Raw genomic sequence first — 5,144 nt, 5'->3', positions numbered from 1 at the left:
GTTTCTTAGAGAATTAGGGTAATCTTTTTTTTCAACCTTCACTTTTTTGTATTTATCCACCAATTCAAGTATGTGGGGTGTATTCTAGGGACCTACGTAATGTTAAGAAAACAATTTTATGCCAGTTGAGACCTGATTTGTGACCGAGTATGTGATCTATTCTGGAGAATGTTCCATGTGCACTCGAGAAGAATGTGTATTCTGTTGCTTTAGTATGAAATGCTCTGAATATATCTGGTAAGTCCATTTGGTCCAGTGTGTCATTCAAAGCCTTCGTTTCCTTGTTGATCAAGATAAAAAGCTTTAGCACGGCAAAGGAAACAGTCAACAAAACTAAAAGGCAAACTATGGAATGGGAGAAGATATTTGCAAATGTCTTATCAGATAAAGGGCTCAGATCCAAAATCTATTAAGAACTTGCAAACCTCAACACCCAAAAACCAAAAAAAAAAAAAAAAAAAAAAAACAGTCAAGAAATGGGCAGAAGACATGAACAGACTTTTCTCCAGAGAAGACATACAAAAGGCCAACAGGCATGTGAAAAAATGTTCAACATCACTCGGCATCAGGGAGATACAAATCAAAAGTATGATGAGATACCACCTCACACCAGTCAGAATGGTTAAAATTAACCACTCAGGAAACGACAGATGTTGGCGAGGATGTGGAGAACAGGGAACAGTCTTACACTGTTGGTGGGAATGCAAACTCGTGCAGCCACTCTGGAGAACAGAATGGAGGTTCCTCAAAAAGTTAAAAGTAGAGCTACCCTATGACCCAGCAATTGCACTACTAGGTATTTACCCCAAAGATACAGACGTAGTGAAGAGAAGGGCCATATGCACCCCAATGTTCATAGCAGCATTGTCCACGAGAGCCAAACTATGGAAAGAGTCCAGATATCCATCGACAGGTGGATGGATGAAGAAGATACAGTATGTATGCAACACACACACACACACACACACACACACACACACACGAATATTATTCAGCCATCAAAAAGAATGAAATCTTGACATTTGCAACAATGTGGATGGAACTAGTGGGTATTTCTTTAAAGATTTTATTTGATTATTTATGTATTTGAGAGAGAGAGAGAGAATGAGCAGGGAGAGCAGCAGAGGGAGAGTGGCAGAGGAAGTGGGAGAAGCAGACTCCCAGCTGAGCAGGAAGCCCGATACGGGGCTTGATCCCAGGATGCTGGGATCGTGACCTGAGCCAAAGGCAGAGGCTTAACCAACTGAGCCACCCAGGTGCCCCCCACTTTTTAAAGATTCTATTTAAGAATTTGAGGATATTATTCTAAGCGAAATAAGTCAGTCAGAGAAAGACAAATACCGTAGGATTTCACTCATATGTGGAATTTAAGAAACAAATAGAGGAACACAGGGGAAGGGGAGAAAAAATACATTAAGATGAAAATTGAGAGGGAGGCAAACCATAAGAGACGCTGAACTCTAGGAAACAAACAAACTGAGGGTTGCTGGAGGGGAGATGGGTGGGGGAAAGGGATAATTGGGTGATGGGCATTATGGAGGGCACTTGATGTAATATGCAAGTGATGAATCACTAAATTCTACCTCTGAAACTAATTTTATAACAAGAAAATAGTTTTAAATTTAAGTAAATATTTAAGTATTTTTAATGAGTTTGTAAGGATCCCCATTTCTATTTGAATTCTGCCTTTGGAGGAAATGGTTTTACCATTCTCTTGTTTTCTTTTCTTTCCTCTTTTTTTTTTTGAGGGGAGTGCTCTTTTTAATTAAGATTGAATTAGCCACCTTATTCTACGTTAGTTTCAGATGTAGTGTTCAGTAATTTATCAGTTGCATGTAACACCCAGGGCTCATCACATCACGTGCCTTCCTTAATGCCCATCACCCAATTACCCCAATCCCCCGTCCACCCCACCCCCAGCGACCCTCAATTTGTTTCCTATAGTTAGGAGTCTCTTTTCTCCCTCTCCGGTGATTTCCCATTCAGTTTTCCCTCCCTTCCCCAATGGTCCTCTGCCCTGTTTCTCATATTCCACATATGAGTGAAACCATATGATAATTGTCTTTGTCTGATTGACTAATTTCACTCAGCATAATACCCTCCAGTTCCATCCACATCGATGTAAATGGTAAGTATTCATCTGTTCTGATGGCTGAGTAATAATCCACTGTGTGTGTGTGTGTGTGTGTGTGTGTGTGTATCACATCTTCTTTACCCATTCATCTATCGATGGACATCTTGGCTCTTTCCACAGTTTGGCTATTGTGGACATTGCTCTCTTGTTTTCTGATTCTTTTTTTTTTTTTTTATCAGAACTGGAGGCAATGGTTGGTCAGTTATGTCACATGATTTCCAAGAGCATTTGCTGACCATGTCAGAGAGTTCCTGCTCAAACCCACAGTGGCTCAGAGCAAGAAAACAGCTGACTCTGGGAGGGGAGAAAATGGCCCAGTGGTGGGCCATGACAGAGTCATGCTGATGGCAGTAAGAAATTTAGTTATGGAGCTCAGACTCTCTCCAGCAGCTGAAACTGAAATCATTACAATTTGGTTGCTTTGGGTGACATCTTAAAGTGTAAATGGCGTACATAAATCAGGCAATGTGACGGACCACTTTTTTCTGTATGACCTTTTCCAAACTTCACCCAGTTTATTGCTTCTGGGATGCCTAGGACATGTACTTTATAACTTCTTAGTGCATTTCTTAAGTCTCTTGGCCTCTCTTTAAACTTTTCTTTCTCTTTGTCCCTCTATGAGGTGTTCTGCACAATTTCTTCCGCCTATTCTAATTCACCAATTCTCTATCCAGCTGTATCTCATATGCTGTCTAAAATTTCTTTAATCTTTTATTCCAGTGGTTATGATGTTCTGTTCTAGACATAATTGTTTCTAGAAAAATAATTTGCTTTTGTAAGTAATTAGGTATTTCTTCCTCATGTTTTATGTATCTTATCGCTTATTTATATATGTTAACGATATTTTTAATAGTTTGTATCTGATAAGAGGCCTTTACTAGATAAGGTTTGTTTATTGATCAAACCGATAGTGGCATGCTTTTGGATTATGTCCTTGTTTAGGAGGACTTAATCTGTAGGAACATTGTTAAAGCCTCAGTGAATGTTAAGCCACTCTAAAAAGGGGTAGCATTTGTTGTTCCATATGGCAGGCATGAATCAGTTTGTGGTCCAGATGACCTATAACTCTATGTGGCATCATTCTGATAGAGGCAACACGAAGTTTAGAGGATGCCAGAATCCCATTGTGATTGGTTGATGGGATGCAGAAGGGTTTGCAATCACATGCACATGTGGCATGGCCTGGCGTAGTGACCTGCTTCCCTGCATCGCATTTTGTCCAATCAGATATGGAGGTTGCCCGTGACGTCAGGAAATGCAGCGACTATAAATGGGCCAGCGCCCCTCAGCAGCCGGCAGTGTCCTTCCTTCCGAACTGCCGGGAAGGCGAGCCCCACATGGCTGAGCCTGGCTGTGAGCCCTCTTCTGAGGAAAGCCTGGGCACCGAGGAGCCCACGGCAGCCGACCCAGAGAGCCCGCAGCAGAAGCAGCCAAGGTGCCATTGCTGCCGCCGCCGCTGCCGCCGCCACCGCCCCCTCCCCGCCCACCCCCGACAGTTTCGCCACCTGCTTCCCCAGGGTTCTGAAGCAGGTGCACAAGGGCCTGAGCCTCTCGCAGAAGGCCGTGGGCGTCGTCGGTTCGTTCGTTAAGGATGTCTTCGAGCGCATCGCCGACGAGGCCGCTCCAGCCAAGCGCTCCAGCAAGCACTCCACCATCAGCTCCAGGGAGATGCAGACAGCCCTGCGCCCGCTGCTGCCCGGGGAGATCGGCAAGCACGCCGTGTCCGAGGCCACCAAGGCCATCATCAGGGACACCTTTCGCCAGTGAGCTGCCTCCGGACCGCCTGACCACCTCCCCCCAAACCAAAGGCTCTTTTCAGAGCCACCTCACTGGGCACAAAAGGACCTGTAACTCTCCAGAGTGCCACCTACTCTAGCGTTTGGACCTGTGCTATTGTGCCGGTCCTTAAAACACTTCTACCGTTTATGAAACATTACCAAATACATCAACCCTACTTTATTGTATGTCTTCAGTGCAGTTTGTTCTGAGCAAAATCATCGATTTACTTTAACCACATTGCATTCGTTTGCTTGCCTAACGTGCCATTTCTGGCAGTTATTGGACCTGTGCCATTCTGCCGATCTTTAGCTCATTTGTACCATGAACGAAACATTATCAAACGTCACGACTCAACTTTAACATATGTCTGTAGTGCAATTTGTTCCAAGGAAAATCGGAATTTTCCTTCACCATATTGATTTTCATGGCTTTCCTAAATGGTCATTTCTGTTAATTATTTCTCAAAGTCAGCCTTATGGGGATATATTCGTAATGGTATTTACCTTTTCACTGTCATTCTCTCACTAGTGCATGGCGGGATTTTCCAGAAGTTCATTATGTCTGATATGGTAACAGATAAAATGCAGAAGTAGATGTAAGAATACATCTGAGTTCTTTAGGTCAGATGTTAAGGAGATTTTCAGATATCTGAACCAATGTCAATCTCCTCTCTAGTTTTTTTAGAAAACCTGTTTTTCACACGCATTTGTAATTTATATCAGCATGATGTCATGGGCTTTTAAAAATTATTTTAACATAAATTGACTAAAATTTCTGTTCTAATATTTTGTTACAGCAAACATTGGCAGATATAACTGGCACAAAAGTTCTTTGGCTTCCTATTAATTTTTAGAGGTGTAAAGTTGTCCTGAGACCAGAAATGGTTCTAGAGATTTACCCATTCTGGTGCAATCAGGTCAACTGAAAATAGCCTCTTTTCGCTGGTCAAGTTTTCCAAAAAGAATTCAATGCCTACTATCCATCAAAACTTCCAAATCATATTGCTAACTTAAATGTACGTTATAGAATCCTCAGTTCACTTTGGCTCCTTGGACTAATGCAAAATTGAGGGAATTAGTGAGTAAGCCTAGTTTATCTGGAGACTTGTATTGAATTAAATCTCACAAGTACAGCCAACAAAAAAAGGGGGCGGGGGAGCTCCGGAGAGGGGCTTTCAAATCATAATGCTGACAGAAAGCTTTCTTTTCACCTTCCTGACTCAAATAGGAAT

At 42.4% G+C, this 5,144-nt stretch overlaps 1 protein-coding gene across 1 annotated transcript; it reads left to right on the top strand.

Moving 5' to 3' along the window:
• The first annotated feature begins 3,363 nt into the window (after positions 1-3,363).
• LOC121102451 (late histone H2B.L4-like) lies at positions 3,364-4,018 on the top strand. The gene is made up of 2 exons (XM_040628345.1): positions 3,364-3,569; positions 3,652-4,018. The coding sequence occupies exons 1-2, from the start codon at positions 3,364-3,366 to the stop codon at positions 3,899-3,901; spliced, it is 456 nt and encodes a 151-aa protein (XP_040484279.1). The 3' UTR covers positions 3,902-4,018.
• Positions 4,019-5,144: the final 1,126 nt, after the last annotated feature.

The sequence above is a fragment of the Ursus maritimus genome (assembly GCF_017311325.1).
Source record: "Ursus maritimus isolate PB19 chromosome X unlocalized genomic scaffold, ASM1731132v1 scaffold_X1, whole genome shotgun sequence".
In the NCBI taxonomy this organism is placed as follows: Eukaryota; Metazoa; Chordata; class Mammalia; order Carnivora; family Ursidae; genus Ursus; species Ursus maritimus.
This window is presented reverse-complemented; position numbering and strand designations above follow the sequence as displayed.